The following is a 15,471-nucleotide window of genomic DNA, read 5'->3' as shown; positions in this document are numbered from 1 at the left end:
CTGATTGTGCCTCATCATTCCAATATTTGATACATCATTGGTCTCAACCCATATATGTTTCAGGAATTAGATCTTTTTAGGCAGTTGTGTACATGCAGCCTATGCACCACAATTTGTTGATTATGGTAGTCATCCTCCAGTGGAGTTAGATTATGGAATAGATTATAGCTGGTTTATTTCTCTAGGCAGACTTGGCTTAAAGGCAACCAGTCACAATTTGGGGAGGCTGTGAAGCACGATAGGGAGGGCTTACAGGGCAACAGGATGCATCAAAAGGCAGTGTTATGATTGAGCCTCATGGCTCTGTTACTGACAGACGTGGGCGTAAGACTCCTCGAGAGTCAGATACTCTCGAGGAGCGAGAGAGAAAAAGACTGCGAGACATATTTGCAGCACCATCTGACGAGGAGTCTTTCGAAGGGTTTACGGAGAGAATGGAGGAGGGGCTGGTTAGCTCAGAGGAGGATGAGATGGATTGGACTCGGGTAAGGGAGGAAGTGGGTGCCACTGGCCATGATGGGACAGAAGATGAATGGGGACCTTCAGGATTAGACCCATGGTTTAGCTGGAGGGATGGGACGGGATCCACAGCTGGAGATGCTGTTGGGCGTAGTCAGAGGTGTTCCAGCTCTGACGAGGAAAGTGATGAGGAAACGCCCGGGTTAAGGAGGACAGCTGACAGTGATGAAGATTTGTAACTGGCATAAAATGGGGCTTGAGAGCAATTGCAAATTGCGTTGGGCAAGGTAATCTGGGCAAACGCTTGGGATCCGTGTGTGTGTGGGACGCTTCCCTGAAGACTTGTGTGCTTTCCTGTGCTGTGACGTAAGTTGATTGGAATCCAGGGTCAGACGGCGGGAGGGATTGTGTGGGCATTTGTTTGTGCAAACCTGTGCTTACTCTTATTAGCTTGACCTTCCGTCGTCTTCTTGACGGACGCCATCTCCTGCTTTGAGAACTCGGACTGAACTGACCACGGCTTGTCTTCCTCCCCTTCTTGGACTTGGAAAAACTACAAACGTCTGCTTCTGGCTTTGATCTACGGAACGGAACTGGTCTACTCAACTGCTACAATCCTTGGCTGATTTACTCGTGTTGGAGACCCTGTCTGCTGTGTGTGTGGGGGAGCGACGCAAGTTACTCTAAGCACAGTGTTGGCAGCAGAGAGGAATCTGCTGCCAATTAGTTGCATTCTTTGTATCTTTTGTTCCTTGGCTTTCGTTTCGTTTATACCCAGGCTGAAGCAAGCAGTTTGTTTTTACCCGGATTAAACTCCGGTTTAATCCGGTTTATCTTTTGAACATTTACTTTTGCCCCTTTTTGCTCCTAAAGGCAAAAACTGCCTGGCCCTTGTGTTTTACGGGCATTTTTGAGTTCTGTAATCTAATAAACTCTGTTACTTTGAATCTTGTGGCGTTCTGTCCTTGACAGATTGCCCAACGCCCATAAAAAGTTTATTGCAGCAATAAACCCGTCAGGAAGACGATGGATGAGTTAAGGGCCAAAGTAGACCAATTGCAAACGGCTTTTACCGTTATCCAAACAGCTCAGGCTGTGAAAGGACATGTTTTGACTCCTGAACGCTTTGACGGAACCAGGTGCAAGTTGCCAACCTTTTTGGCACAAGTGGAGCTTTATTTTTCTCAGCTCAGTGCTCATGCTTTTCCTACAGACACTAGCAAGGTGGCCTTTATTTTGAGTTTGTTGACCGGTCCCGCAGGACAATGGGCCACTAATTTAATTTTGGGAAATGACCCAGTCAAGGACAATTTGAATAATTTCAAAAAGTTGTTAACTGATACTTTTGGGGATCCTCTCCGCACGGAGAACGCTGGGTGGGCTCTGTATCGGTTGAAACAGGGAAAGGGGACTGTTTTGGATTACTTAAATAAGTTTAACCTGTATCGCCACCAGCTGGATTGGGGGGAAAATGCATTCATGCTTTTATTTACTGCCGGGTTAAGTGATATGCTCCAGGATGAATTAGCACGCTTGGAGCCGGCTGAAAGCTGGGACGCCTTAGTAGCTAAGGTGCTGCGTTTAGACGCAAGGTTCGAGGCTCGTAAACACTCAAAAGCAATGTGTGCGCCACCCATGCATGTAACCAGGGCACCTGTGGTGATGGGGGAAGAGCCCATGGAGCTTGGGGTCTTTAAAAAGCTGTCTACAGAGGAAAAGAGCCGTAGGAGGCAGCTGGGCTTGTGTTTGTACTGTGGGAATGCTGGGCATTTTGCCAAAAATTGTAATGTGAAACCTTCCCAGCTTTCGGGAAAAGGCCAGCCCTAGTGCGACGTGAGTCCAACGCACTAGGGCTCCTCAAGCAGTCAACTGAGGGGAGGAAGCATGTTTTCGTACCCATTACATTATCTGTTGGGGGAAGGGAACTTGTTTCTACTTTGGCACTGCTGGACTCAGGGGCTACGGTCTCCTATGTAGATATTGAGTTTGCTAAGAAGCATGGCATTCCTAGAGTGCGCAAGGCATGCGACGTGTGGGTGGAAGGAGCAGATGGGAGACTGCTGGAGACTGGGGTGGTTAACCATGAAACCTCAGCAGTAACGTGGGAGGTGCAGGGAGTAACGGGAACGTTTGTGTGGGATATTACGAGCTTGCCTAGATATGATGTGATCCTGGGGATGGATTGGCTAGCTGTAGTAAACCCACAAGTAGATTGGGCAACACGTAAAGTGATCTTAAAGAGGCAGGATTGTTGCACTCTAAATGTTACTCATTCTGATATGGAGGGAGTGCCTGCTGAGTATGGGGAGTTCTCTGATGTATTTTGTAAAAGAGAAGCGGACAAATTACCACCGCACAGGCCATATGATTGCGCCATCAAGTTGGCAGAAGGTGCGAGACTGCCAGCAGGGAGGCTGTATGCCTTGACTGTACCGGAAAGGCAAGCTTTGCGGGAGTTTCTAGATGAAAATTTAGCCAAGGGGTTTATTCGCCCATCTAGTTCTCCAACTGCGGCACCGGTATTCTTTGTAGCCAAAAAGACTGGGGAACTTAGGTTGGTCTGCGATTATCGGATCCTAAACAAATACACCATTCGGGATAGGTACCCGCTGCCTTTAATCTCGGAACTGTTATCAAGGGTGCAAGGGGCTAAGGTCTTTACCAAGCTTGACCTGCGGGGGGCCTATAACTTAATCCGTATACGGGAAGGGGATGAATGGAAGACGGCATTTAACACGTGTTTCGGATGCCACGAGTTCCGAGTCATGCCTTTTGGGCTTTGTAATGCTCCTGCGGTATTCCAGAGGTTCATGAACGATGTGTTCAGGGACCTAATTGACCAATTTTTAGTGATTTATTTGGATGATATCTTGATTTTTTCTAAGGACGAGAAAGAACATCGTCAACATGTCAAGCAGGTTCTGCACCGACTGCGGGCTAATGGGCTTTTCGCCAAGGCTTCCAAGTGCGTCTTTCATGTGCCTGAAGTGGAGTTCCTAGGTCATGTAGTGTCAGGTAGGGAACTTAAAATGGACCCACATAAGGTTGACGCCGTCAACTCATGGCAGGAGCTGAAGACTAAGAAGGATGTACAAAGGTTCTTGGGTTTCGCTAATTACTACCGGGAGTTTATTCCGAATTTTGCAAAGCTCACGGTACCTTTGACGCAGCTTCTGCGCAAGAAACAGCCATTTGTGTGGGGGCGGGAAGCTCACGAGGCGTTTCTACAACTAAAGTCTAGTTTTCAATCGGACAACATACTAACCCATCCTGATGTTGACAGACCGTTCGTGGTAGAAGCGGACGCTTCTAGCTACGCGTTGGGGGCTGTATTGTCTCAGAAGGATTCCTCAGGGACCTTGCGTCCCTGTGGATTTTACTCGCGGCAACTAACACCCTTCGAGCAGAACTATACCATATGGGAGAAGGAGTTGTTGGCGATTAAGGTGGCGTTTGAGGTGTGGCGGCACTGGCTTGAAGGGGCACGGCACCAGATCGTGGTCAGATCTGATCACAAGAACTTAGAGCACTTGCAAACAGCAAAGAAGTTAAACCAGCGTCAAATCCGCTGGGCTTTGTTTTTCTCCAGGTTTAACTTCAAGGTGCAGTTCGTGGAGGGGAAGGCAAACTTGCGGGCCGATGCTTTATCCCGCAAGCCGGAATTTAAGACCAATGAGCAGGTAGTATGTCAGACCATCTTGCCTACTGCCTCTCTGTGTGTTGTAGATAATGAGCTTGGGTTACATGACCAGATCCTTGAGGCTCAGAAGGATGATGTGTGGACTCAGGAGCAACTGATGCTGCTCTCTGCAGGTAACCGTACCATACTGCCGCATCTCCAGGATCAAGACGGGGTATTGGTGCGTAGGGGGCAGGTTTACGTACCAGTAGGGACCCTCAGGTTGGAGGTGATTAGAGCCCACCATGACGAACCCATGGCTGGGCACTTTGGCAGGTTCAAGACCGTACAGCTTATCACCAGGAGCTACTGGTGGCCAAAGATGCGGCAAGACATTCTGCGCTTTTGTGACAGCTGCGCCGTTTGTCAGCAGAGTAAGACGCCTGTTGGGCGCCCTAGAGGGTTGTTATCGTCTTTACCTGTTCCGGAGAGGCCATGGCAAATCATTTCCATGGATTTTATTTCAGATTTGCCTAAGTCTGGGGGTTATACTTGTATTTGGGTGGTGGTGGATTTATTTAGTAAACTGGCTCATTTTATTCCTTGTTCAACCATTCCGGCGGCCCCTACGTTGGCCTTACTATTTACAAAGCACATCTATCGTTTGCACGGAGCACCCGAGGTGATTATTTCAGATAGGGCTCCGCAATTTGTGTCACGCTTTTGGAAACACTTCCATGAGTGTTTGGGGACTAAGTTAAACGTGTCTTCAGCTTTCCATCCGCAAACGGATGGACAGTCGGAACGGGTTAATGGGCTCTTAGAGCAGTATCTGCGTTGTTTTTGTTTAGATCAACCCACGGCTTGGGTAAAGTGGTTACCGGTGGCGGAATTTGCTTACAACAATGCGGTGCACACGTCTAGTCAGCATACGCCATTTGAGCTAACTTATGGTTTTCACCCACGGGGAGGTGTGGCGCCGTCGACCAATGTGGTCTCTTCGGACCCTGTGTACCGCTCTTCGGAAATGGCTGCATTGCATGATGTTGCCCGTCGCTTACTGTTGGAAGCTAAGGCAACGCAGAAGACTCAGGCTGACCGCCACAGGCAGGCAGGGGAGGAGTTGGAAGAAGGGGATCTGGTGTGGTTATCTTCCAAACATATTAAACAGGCTGGGGGAAAGTTTGCGCCTCGGTATTTGGGTCCCTTTCCTATCGTTAAAAAGATTTCTTCTGTTGCGTTTCGTTTGCGTTTACCGTCTAGTTTAAAGGTCCATCCAGTCTTTCATCGTTCACTGTTGAAACTTGATACCTCTAGTCGTCGTGGTGCTATAGCGGAGGGTATCACTGCCACTTCTCCGCCATCGGGGGAGGAGGCCTTTGTGAGAGGGGATAGTGTTATGATTGAGCCTCATGGCTCTGTTACTGACAGACGTGGGCGTAAGACTCCTCGAGAGTCAGATACTCTCGAGGAGCGAGAGAGAAAAAGACTGCGAGACATATTTGCAGCACCATCTGACGAGGAGTCTTTCGAAGGGTTTACGGAGAGAATGGAGGAGGGGCTGGTTAGCTCAGAGGAGGATGAGATGGATTGGACTCGGGTAAGGGAGGAAGTGGGTGCCACTGGCCATGATGGGACAGAAGATGAATGGGGACCTTCAGGATTAGACCCATGGTTTAGCTGGAGGGATGGGACGGGATCCACAGCTGGAGATGCTGTTGGGCGTAGTCAGAGGTGTTCCAGCTCTGACGAGGAAAGTGATGAGGAAACGCCCGGGTTAAGGAGGACAGCTGACAGTGATGAAGATTTGTAACTGGCATAAAATGGGGCTTGAGAGCAATTGCAAATTGCGTTGGGCAAGGTAATCTGGGCAAACGCTTGGGATCCGTGTGTGTGTGGGACGCTTCCCTGAAGACTTGTGTGCTTTCCTGTGCTGTGACGTAAGTTGATTGGAATCCAGGGTCAGACGGCGGGAGGGATTGTGTGGGCATTTGTTTGTGCAAACCTGTGCTTACTCTTATTAGCTTGACCTTCCGTCGTCTTCTTGACGGACGCCATCTCCTGCTTTGAGAACTCGGACTGAACTGACCACGGCTTGTCTTCCTCCCCTTCTTGGACTTGGAAAAACTACAAACGTCTGCTTCTGGCTTTGATCTACGGAACGGAACTGGTCTACTCAACTGCTACAATCCTTGGCTGATTTACTCGTGTTGGAGACCCTGTCTGCTGTGTGTGTGGGGGAGCGACGCAAGTTACTCTAAGCACAGTGTTGGCAGCAGAGAGGAATCTGCTGCCAATTAGTTGCATTCTTTGTATCTTTTGTTCCTTGGCTTTCGTTTCGTTTATACCCAGGCTGAAGCAAGCAGTTTGTTTTTACCCGGATTAAACTCCGGTTTAATCCGGTTTATCTTTTGAACATTTACTTTTGCCCCTTTTTGCTCCTAAAGGCAAAAACTGCCTGGCCCTTGTGTTTTACGGGCATTTTTGAGTTCTGTAATCTAATAAACTCTGTTACTTTGAATCTTGTGGCGTTCTGTCCTTGACAGGCAGAGGCTTGCCTCTGTGAGATTCAGACACAGGCTGAACTTGGGCTGACAGAGGGCCCTTCCATACAGCCACATAACCTAGAATATCAAGGAAGATAATCCACAATAATCAGTTTTGAACTGGGTTAACTGAGCCAATACTGCCATATAACCCAGTCGATTTTATACAGCTTTGTGGAAGGGGCCTGAGTCTGTTGACAAAGACAGAGCTTTGAGATGATAGAGAGAAGAATTGGAGCTGAAGCAAAAAGGGTTTTTGATTTACAAAAGAATAGACTGGGTTTAGCTAAAAGAGTGGATTTTTCTGCGAAACTCAACAATCCTAGTTCTGTTGTTATTTTAAACCCATCTCTGAGTCTCTATCAAGCCTGAATTGGAGTCACGCCACACATTCCAATATGAAAAAACCCACATAACAACCCAGCTGCAAGCCCACATTTAGGAAGTCATCGGGGGCCCAGAAATGTAATCCTGCAAGGAAAATAATTGGGGAACAAGGGCAGGGTGAGCAGCAAGATCCCCAAGCGTGGAGTTTTGGGCCAACCCAGATAGAGGAGACTATCACTCACACGCATGTGTAAGGAAACTGTCATAGGATCCTATCTCTGCTTAGAATTTCATGCAAATGTTCATTCCTCCCAGGTATCCTATGTTCCTCAAGTATGAGAATGTGGGGAAGTTGTTCTACAGTTTGACACTTCTTTTGTGGGAGGTATGGTGGGGAAAATGTACTTACATATTGTTATCCTTGAATCATGCATACCTATGTTTGGGAGCCTTCAATTTTTCTAAAGTTACTGCATCAGATAAAACAACAAAGGACTGTAAATTCCTTCTTTCTTTTGTAAGTCATGTGTAGTCCTTAGAAAACCAAAATGGTGGAGGTGGATAGGACTTGGTTCTCCTTCTGAGTCAGAGATGAGAATCAGGCAGTGCTCCAGATGTTGTTGAACTGTAACTCCCAGCATTCTTCAGCAATACCTAGGGTGAAAGTAACAGTCCAGCATCACCTGGAGAACTGGACAATTCTCTCCTGTATAATCTGCCTTCTGAGATACATATTTTTTCATGCTTATTTGGAATGTCCACTTTGTTCTTTTTTGTCCTTGTGTCACCTTTAGGTGAATGCCTAGCAGGAGCCTTATGGTGGCAGGATCTTTACAACATTGCCAAGGAAGTCGGATTCCAGCCACCTCGGTTGGTGACCGCCTCCCGGATAACCCTTGGCAACAAGGAACTGGAAAATATTGTGGGTAAGAACTGTGCTTATAATGCATAGCTAGCCTCCCCTCAGCCTGTGGTATCATTCTCATGGCAGATATCATCCTAGGCCTGCACCACTTTTGTCCTTGGACTATGTAAGACATATCCATATACTTATGGTGTATGAGAGTGTCCAGAAACTCTTATTTATTTATTTATTTATTTATTTACTTACTTACTGTATTTATGTACCACTTTTCTCACCCCTGGGGGGACTCAAAGCGCTTTACAACATAATATTGGCAAAATTCAATGCCTAACATACATGTAAAACCAAATGTTAAAATCTAAACAAGAAGCATATAACTACTGTACGTGTTAAAATCAATAATCTTATCTATTTAAATATATCTGTCTATATATCTTTGTTTGGTGGGGGAATTACAGTACTATTTTTGCATTCAGGGTTCATTAATATGACATGCAACACTGTGATGGGATGGAAAATTGTGACCTTCCAGGAGATACTAGACTGAACTCCTACTACAGCATTGTCTAGACTGGCTGGTATTGAAAGGAATAGAAATCTAACAACATCTGAAGTACCACCTGTTGCCACATTTTACGGTTACCTTTTGGGAATGTGTATAGTATTTGCATGTGATCTTTAGAATATATTTTAGACGCACACATACACACCCATGTAATATGTCTATAGGCAATTTGAGTCATGTTGTCAGTGGTGTGGGTTTGCACTACTATTTTCTTCTCGCACCAATTTCATGATGAAAATGCCTATCCAAAAGATGCTATTAAGAAAGGGAAAAATAACACGTTTTTGTATTGTGCATGTATGACTATATGGATAATTGGTTTAGGGTAAATAGTTATGAGGAGAGAAACAGCACTGGGAAAATAGTCAATTCTTTCACACACCCCTATGATAATGGCTGCTTCACCATGTGGCTGTTTTTAAGGGAAAGACAAGAGGGGATTGTATTGTATTGTATTGAGTGCAATGGGATGTTGTATAACAGGCAGTTTAGGAAAGCTGTTTTACAACATTGCATCAGCTTCAAACTACCCTTCCTTCCTTCAGTGACAATCTAATATTTCTTAATTCATAAGACACAAATCAGTGCCATACTTGATGAGAGATCCTGGAAACTGCCTATCTTGTTTCTCTCTTTGGTACCTCTATTGCCCACATCTAAAATGTGAATTGCACTGTCTTATCTCTGACTGTAGTTATGATGCAAGCCCCTATGCTCTCATTATAGGCAATTACCAGTTTGTATCTGCTACTTTCCGCCTCTTCAAGATCTCCAAGGATAGCACAGCACAACGGTGTGAGGTTATTTACAAAGGAGGAATCACTGGGCATGAAAAGGAACTAGAGTTTGATGTCAACTACAGGTTCAAGGTACAGGTCTGGGACTTAGGACTTTGTCATAATGAACATCAAGAGAAGAGAATCTGAAGAAAGCAAAAAAAATGCATCCTTTCACTATAGTCATACTCATTTAATTTTTAAAGAGCTTGTGGATAATTCTGCTATAGCTTGGTGGTGGTAAGGAGTTACTGTATTGGGTAGAATTTTATTAATGTCAAATATGACTCATTAAGTTAGATCTTACAGGTCAGTGTTCTATTTCACAAGATTAGTGCAAGTTATATTAGACATATCCAGAGCCAAATTCCATGTGCTAGCAATGGAAATTACCGAGTTGAAGGCACCCCATGCTGAAGTCAAGGACACGGGGAGCCCTGGCCATTCTGGTCATGGAGTCATTGTCCACACAAAAAATGTTTATTCTCTATTTCCCTTTCTCTTAAAAGCACCAATTCTGCCATTTACTCTCTTCCTGTTTTCCTTTTGTTCTTGTTAGTAATGCATTATGAATTGTCTTGATTTTAGCAGCCTTCTTAAAATTAAGTTATTTATTCCTCAGCCATTTTAATTGCCTTACCCAAGAAGGGATGTGAGTAATAGCATATTGCTAATGTGTTCTTCATGCCATGCACTCAAAGCATGCTTTGTTCCCGGTGGATAGATGTAAAAATCACAGCACAGAAATGTTACTTTTCTCAGACTACAATTCTCAGTGTGCAAAGATTCCAGCCTGAAATGAACATTTCTAAGCTCAGGTAGTACTGAAGGAGAATGTAATTCAGTAAAATTATGATACAAATTCAGATAATTCGTGCCCTCTGACCTTTTGCTCCAGAATGTAGTTGTGCTCTGAAACTACTTATTGTCAAAATTCGGAAATCAAAGTAAGCATTGAATTAAAACACAAGTCTATCTCAGTCAGTAAAGCAGATGTGCTCCTTCCTGGGTATTATTTCTTTGGAACTAGAGACATAAATAATATGGTATGAATAGGGATAAGTTCCTGTGACAATCAACAAATAGATCATTATTTTCTATACTTGTTGCTTTGGCTGCACTTTAAAGGGAAAACTTTATGTTATAGCTTTTGCATGCAATTTATATTAGTTTATACAAACATTCTCCATTCATCTGCCACTGGCCCAGCCCATCTGTCAAACTTTAAAATGCAATGTGGCCCCTCTGTCAAAAAGTTTGCCCATGCCTGTTTATATCCAACTGACCTCATTATGACTAGCCAATAACTGCTGTGCATTTCCTTTCTTTCTCCTTCCTTAAGCAAGGAGAAATTGTGGATGTTGATGAGGAGACAGCAGCTATTCTGCAGAACTCCAGATTTTCTGCAAAGTTCCTGATCCAACCATTGGGGAAGAAGCAACCTACTCCTGGGAGACAAAAGGTTTGTTAGAGTCTTTAGCAACAGGAAAAGTATGATTGTATCTAAACTAGCCTTTCCAAGAACATGCAGCTTGAAAGAATGGCTTCTTTTGACTACACCGACCAGAATATCCAAAGTAGCATGGCCACTGGGAGTTGTAGCAGAAATATAATAATTTCCCATCTTCATGTTCTGACCATTCTGAAGTTGGCGGCAGTATATTTATAATTCTTTATAGGATGAAGAAATGTGTGAGTTTTAAAGCTAATCTTTTTGAAAAGCCTCTTCCAGTTTGGAGCTGAGGGACTGGAGGAGAAAATCTGTTTCTGCTAAGGCCTGATAAATTTGCATCTCAGCTGTGTTGCCCAGTAAATGTCTTTTTTCTATCAAAAGCACCTCTTTCCTGTGGGGAAAAACACCCCAATACCTTTCCTTAGGCGAGCCTTCATTGTCAGAGTATGATGGCCTTCCAAGTGTAGTGTCCAGGTGGTGGGTACATAGGTAACTGTAGAAACCTAATATTGACCTGCATGTTCTTCTGCTGTGAAGACATCGATTTCCAGGTGGAAGGCGGTCCCAGTCAGGGTTGGCTTGACACGCCTTCCTCTTGGCACGTTTCTCCCTTTCACCCTCCGTTCATGCCTCTTCAAATTCCACAGCTCTGCTGGTCACAGCTGATCTCCAGCTAGAGTGCTCAAGGTCCAGGGCTTGCTAGTTCTCCATGTCTATGCCACAGTTTTTAAGGTTAACTTTAAATCCATCTTTAAGTCTCTTTTCCTGTCCACCAACATTCCGTTTCTCATTCTGGAGTTGGGAATATAATAACTGCTTTGAGAGACGGTGATTGAGCATTCAGACAACGTGGCCAGTCCAGTGGAGTTGATGGTGTAGGAGCATCTCTTCAATGCTGGTGGTTTTTGCTTCTTCCAGCACAATGACATTTGTCCGCCTGTCTTCCCAAGAGATTTGCAGGATTTTTTGGAGGCAATGCTGATGGAATCATTCCAGGAGTTGAGTGCGACATCTGTAGACAGTCCATGTTTTGCAGGCATATAACAGGGTTGGGAGGACAATAGTTTTATAAACAAGCACCTTGATATCCCTCCCTACGGATGTCTCGATCCTTAAATACTCTCTGCTTCATTGTGATGACTCATGGGCCATGTAGTCCCGTTCCTAGCGCTGTTGTGACAGATGAAGAGGAAAACTTAGGTTTCCCACCGTTTCAGCCAGAATTGGAGCTTTCTCAGCCAGAATTGGAGCCCTTGCACCTGCAGGAGATTTGTCTTCCAGAAGTTTGTCAAACAAGCCCTGAGCCGAAATCTCCCCCATTTTCTCGCCGTGATTATTGTCAACAACAGAGAGGAGCTCAACAGGCTAATCGCAGAAGCCTGAGAATCGCGGCCAAACAAATGGTTGATTAAACCTGTTTCCCATGGGAATCTTTAGGGAGTCATGCATCTGGACTCAGAGAATGGCTTTCGGTTCTGGTTCCCCAGAGAATTGCTCTCTGGCGGGAAAACGAGACCCTACTTAGGTGTTTTGCCCTCGTAGGAATCTTGCGGAGTCAATTCGTCAACTACGGGAGTAGGGTGTGTGTGGACTACGCTCCCGTTTCCAGCCTTGCTTTGCTTCTCAGGACCTTGTTTTGCTTCACGAACCCAGCCTTGCCTTCCGGACCTCGCCACGAATTTACCAAGGATCCTGTTTTTGCTCCTTGTTCTTTGTTGCCTTGAATTAAGCCTTGTATCCAAGAATCAAGTTATTTCCTTGCCTTGCCTAAGTTTCATGGACTAAAGGACCTTGTCTTCTCCCCTCACTTTGCTTGGCAAAGTGAGTGTTTCGGTTACTGGATTATAACTTTGGACCTTAATATTTCATATTGGACATTGTTTTCCTGGACTATAATTGACCTTTCCCGAAAGGTCTTCTTCTGAACTTTATTCTGCACTTATTTTTATTGACTTTACATATTTCCTTAATAAAGATATTAGATAGATTCTGGCCTCTGTGTATGGTTATTGGTGCTCTGCAGCCTGGGTCGCGACAGTTTGACTCCGCCACCCTAAGCACCATTTAACCTAGGCCAGAATGTCTACCGGAGCCGGACCGGGTGACCAACCACTCAGCTACACCATCGCCAAGGATGAAGTGGACAGGATCCGTGATATGCTCCATGCGCAGGAGGGAGAAATACGGGGCTTGAAGGAACGTGGAGCCCGTCTCCCTGCCCTGGCGTTGCCCACCAAGTTTTCTGGAGAGGCTTCCAAGGTTCATGTTTTCCGTCGCCAATGCCAGGCATACCTAGAGGCCCGAAATGCTGAGTTTCCCCAAGAAGACATCAAGGTGGCATGGATTTATAGTCTCCTAGACGGGCCAGCGGCCAATTGGGCGACGGCACTGTTCGATCAAGCCTCCCCGCATCTAAGTTCCGCGCTAAACTTCTTGGATCACCTTAAGGCGACTTGGGGGATCGAGGACAATTTAGAGGCGGCCGGCCACAAACTCCGGCGCCTTTCCCAAGGGGACAGGCCCTTGTCCCAGAACATAGCCGAGTTCCGAGTGCTGGCCCAAAACACCGGCTGGAATGACATAGCCCTCAGAGGACAGTTTCGGGAGGGTCTTAACATCGAGATGTTGGAGGAAATCTCCAAAGTGGACCCTCCAAACTCTCTTGAAAGACTCATTGATCAATGTTTACGAGCTGAAGTCATGCTTGCCAACAGAAAACAGTGGATCTGAGGCCAGAGTGGAAGAGCTGGAGCAAAACCTCCCGCTCCGCCCGGCATCCAGCCGCGTCCAGTGTGGAGACCCCCGCCACCAGCCCCATACCCCAGAGGCAGCGAGGAGGTGCCGATGCAGTTGGGCAATGTGCGTCCCAGACTAGATCTTGCCGAAAAGGCCCGCCGCCAACGTTTAAACCTCTGTTGGTACTGCGGAAACGGGGGCCACTTTGCCAGAGAGTGTCCAGCCAAAGGAAAGCCCGCCGCTCGTCTGGCGGCGGCGTCCTCCATGGAGACGAAGGCCTCCGAGGCGGCTGGCGCAAAGCCGGCGGGGGAAGCCAGCGACCGGGCGTAGAGAGGCTCGCCAACCCGGTCAAAAACCCCACTCAAGAGCCGCCAACCGGGGTCCTATTTCTCCTAGTGGTCACCTTGTGGTCAGCGAAAAAAGGACCCGTCATGATCCATGCCATGATGGACTCAGGAGCGACAAACAATTTCATTGATAGAGAGTATGCCGACTCTCTGGGATTACAATATCACGATTTCAAGAACGCCCGGGTGGTGCAAGCCATAGATGGCCGCCCCCTAAAGACAGGTCCAGTAAGCCAATGGTCTGAGCCCACCAGAATGTGGATAAGGGAACACATGGAAGAGATCTCCTTCTTTGTTACCGAGGTTCCCCACTTCCCTGTGATTTTGGGAATCCCATGGCTGACACTCCACGACCCTAGCATCTCTTGGACCAACAGAGAACTGCAGTTTGCTTCTAAATATTGCCAAAATCATTGTCTTGTAGCCAAGGTCTGTCATGCCACAGACGCTGAATCCATCATCACCTTGCCCAAGAAATACTCAGACTTTTGGGATGTTTTCAATGAAAAGGAAGCCGAGAGACTACCCCCGCATAGGCCTTATGACTGTGCCATTGACTTGGTGGAGGGGGCCCCGATCCCGCGAGGACACCTCTACTCCTTGACTGAACCAGAGCAAGAAGCTCTCAGGGAGTTCATAGAGTCAAACCTCCGCAAGGGGTTCATCAGACCCTCTCAATCCCCAGCCGCTTCCCCAGTGATGTTTGTGAAAAAGAAGTCAGGGGACCTACGCTTGGTGGTGGACTATAGAGCATTGAACAATATCACTAAGCGGAACCGCTATCCCCTGCCTTTGATCTCGGACCTATTAGATCGGCTACGAGGGGCCACGGTTTACACCAAGCTGGATCTTCGGGGGGCTTATAATCTAGTTCGCATCAGGGAGGGGGACGAGTGGAAAACCGCCTTCCAGACTAAATTCGGATTATTCGAGTCCCTGGTCATGAATTATGGTTTATGTGGAGCTCCCGCAACGTTCCAGCATTTTGTCAATGATATATTTCAGGACTATCTAGATCGGTTCTTGATCATCTACCTGGACAATTTTTTGGTGTTTTCTAGATCACAATCAGAACATGAGAACCACGTCAGAATGGTGTTACAACGATTGCGGGATCATGGACTTTATGCCAAGTTGGAAAAATGCGCTTTTGATCTACAAGAGGTAGATTTTCTGGGATACCGTGTCTCACCACTAGGGCTCTCCATGGACCCAGCAAAGGTTACAGCAGTATTGGAATGGCGGGCGCCAACCAACAAGAAAGAGGTGCAACTTTTTTGGGGTTCGCGAACTATTACCGCAAGTTCATTCCAGACTTTGCCCGCTGGTCTGATCCAATCACCAGCTGCATCCGTGGGAAACAGCCTTTTCGCTGGACGGAGCAAGCAGAGAAAGGGTTCCAGCAACTAAAGAAATTATTCACGTCCCAGCCAATCCTTCAGCACCCAGATCCTAAAACCCCTTTTGTTGTACAGGCTGACGCCTCCGATGTGGCAATTGGGGCTGTACTCTTGCAACCAGTGGGAGATCATCTTCACCCTTGTGCCTTTTACTCCCGTCAACTAACAGCCCCAGAGAGAAATTACACTATTTGGGAAAAAGAACTTTTGGCCATAAAGGCAGCCTTCGAAACTTGGAGACATTGGTTAGAAGGGGCCAAATTTCCCATTGAGGTCCATACTGATCATCGGAATCTAGAACATCTAAGAACTGCCCGCAAGTTAAATCAGAGGCAACAGCGCTGGGCTTTATTCTTTGAGCGTTTTGACTTCCAGATT

At 46.4% G+C, this 15,471-nt stretch overlaps 1 protein-coding gene across 3 annotated transcripts in view; it reads left to right on the top strand.

Annotated features, from left to right (window-relative positions):
- as3mt (arsenite methyltransferase) overlaps nucleotides 1–15,471 on the top strand; it is a 47,393-nt gene that overhangs the window by 17,424 nt on the left and 14,498 nt on the right. For all 3 annotated transcript variants that reach the window (XM_008106568.3, XM_003218509.4, XM_062976312.1), the window contains 3 exons: nucleotides 7,746–7,877; nucleotides 9,108–9,250; nucleotides 10,500–10,619. In XM_008106568.3, the coding sequence (XP_008104775.2) occupies nucleotides 7,746–7,877; nucleotides 9,108–9,250; nucleotides 10,500–10,619 (395 nt within the window). The remainder of the gene's footprint in view (nucleotides 1–7,745; nucleotides 7,878–9,107; nucleotides 9,251–10,499; nucleotides 10,620–15,471) is intronic.

The sequence above is a fragment of the Anolis carolinensis genome, chromosome 3 (genome assembly GCF_035594765.1).
Source record: "Anolis carolinensis isolate JA03-04 chromosome 3, rAnoCar3.1.pri, whole genome shotgun sequence".
Taxonomy (NCBI): domain Eukaryota; kingdom Metazoa; phylum Chordata; class Lepidosauria; order Squamata; family Dactyloidae; genus Anolis; species Anolis carolinensis.
Note: the sequence above shows the minus strand (reverse complement) of the source record. Positions and strands in the feature narration are given on the sequence as shown.